Genomic DNA, 1721 nt, shown 5'->3' with positions numbered 1-1721 from the left:
CTGAAACTTTCCATTTTCTTCGCTTTTATATTGTTCTGTTGTCTTATAGAATTAAACTCTCATCAATACTAATTGTTGATTCTCTTTTCTTGTTTTTAATTAGCATATGTGGTGTTGAGGTAAACTAATAATGGACAGTAATCAAGTTACTTTAATATTGTGGTACTTGGATTATTGTTCTGATGTGATTTCTTGGAGTATCTGGAAATAATAAATCTGTACAAGCTCAAAGATAAAAGGTCAATAACCTCTGATACAGGAAAAACTATTGAAATTGAGTCATAAATTAAGTTTTTCCCTCAAATTTAAAGTGATTCAAAGGATTTCTTTACAACAAACACATTTATTTAGTTTCTGAGATGAGTTTTATTTTTTAATTATAATAAGTTAAAATTCCCATCTGGTTTATGACCAAATACCAAATTAATCCCATCAGATGCTTTTAAGTGCTAATTATTAAACGTCAGAATGTTAACATGCTAAACTAAAGAATATTATACATTAACACCAACGTGCTAGCAGTGTTAGCATCCAGAACTCTTTGTTTGGTTTATTCTGGATTTAAGAGGAGAGATATGAGCCCGACATCGGTTATCTGTTTGTACGGTTTTAAAATGAACTAATTAACTGTTTACGTTAGTACGATTGTTCGCTAGTTAGAGGAGGGGAAGGGTTATGGAGTTTGGATGGAAGGAAAAAAGATTTATATGATTTTTGTTGTGTAATTAATGCAGGAAAGGAGCAAAACTTGTGTTTACTGGATGTAAATATGTGAATAATGTCTGTTTATGGAGGACAATCATGCAAAAAACACAGCAAAGCCTTAAAAAAACACCTCTACTAATAAATATAATCCAACTACTACGACTAATATTAATTACACCATACATTAAACATTAAGTAGCATTACTGCGTGCATGCATATTCATATTTCTGTGCTATTCTGAGCGGGTCTCACCCCTGATTTCTCTGCAGAACCAAATTAGGTCTGACACTGTCATGAAGCGTAGAAAGTGATGTCACTTATGTCAGTACATGACAAGTCTTAATTGTGCCCTTAATATAAGTGCTTCAAGCTTTATCACTCAATTCCCTGCAATAACACACAGCAGCAGCCACCAAAAGGGAGAGTGGGAGCGCCCGAATAAGGGCATTATAAATAATTGTGTGAATCAAAAAGGGGGAGGGAGGGAGAGAGGGGGAGACATAAAATGTTAGATCAATAAGAGGATGTGAATTTGCTTACCTCACTGTTTAGGAAGCAGTAAAATACTGACACAAAGAAGCCCTGTGTGAGGGGAGGAGGGAGATAAAGAGAGAAAACATCATCAAAAAACACACAGAGGAGGGCGTTCAAAACCTCGACGCCCTGATCCCGTTTTAATCGCATGAACAGCAGCGTTGGTTCAATCAACTCCGTGGAGGAACACGGTAACGACGCCGTCCAACTCACTGCTGTTTATATAAAACAAACACAACGTTACACTCAGATCGTCTCTAAAAGGTCTGAATATTTACTGTTTGTGAGCTAAATCAGCGATTCCCGACCTTTTCTGTTCTATCAGTGAGTAAATAAAAGTAAATATTATATTCACTAACAACAATAACAGAAGAGAACAGCTGATAAACTGTAAACAGTGAACTCAGTAACTGCAGGAAGTTTGTGTAAAACCAGAGATTTGGATACATTTTGAGCAGATTATTTCCTGTGAATATTGATC

The 1721-nt window shown here is 35.4% G+C and overlaps 1 protein-coding gene across 1 annotated transcript in view; it reads right to left on the bottom strand.

Moving 5' to 3' along the window:
• The window catches only part of LOC118325469 (corticotropin-releasing factor receptor 1-like), a gene marked incomplete in the record, with an annotated part of 45366 nt that overhangs the window by 4455 nt on the left and 39190 nt on the right, over positions 1-1721 (bottom strand). The window contains 1 exon segment of the mRNA XM_035658180.1: positions 1247-1288. Coding sequence (XP_035514073.1) covers positions 1247-1288 — 42 coding nt within the window.

This window comes from Morone saxatilis, unplaced genomic scaffold (genome assembly GCF_004916995.1).
Source record: "Morone saxatilis isolate NCDOM2014 unplaced genomic scaffold, NCSU_SB_2.0 Contig1, whole genome shotgun sequence".
Taxonomy (NCBI): Eukaryota; Metazoa; Chordata; class Actinopteri; family Moronidae; genus Morone; species Morone saxatilis.
This window is presented reverse-complemented; position numbering and strand designations above follow the sequence as displayed.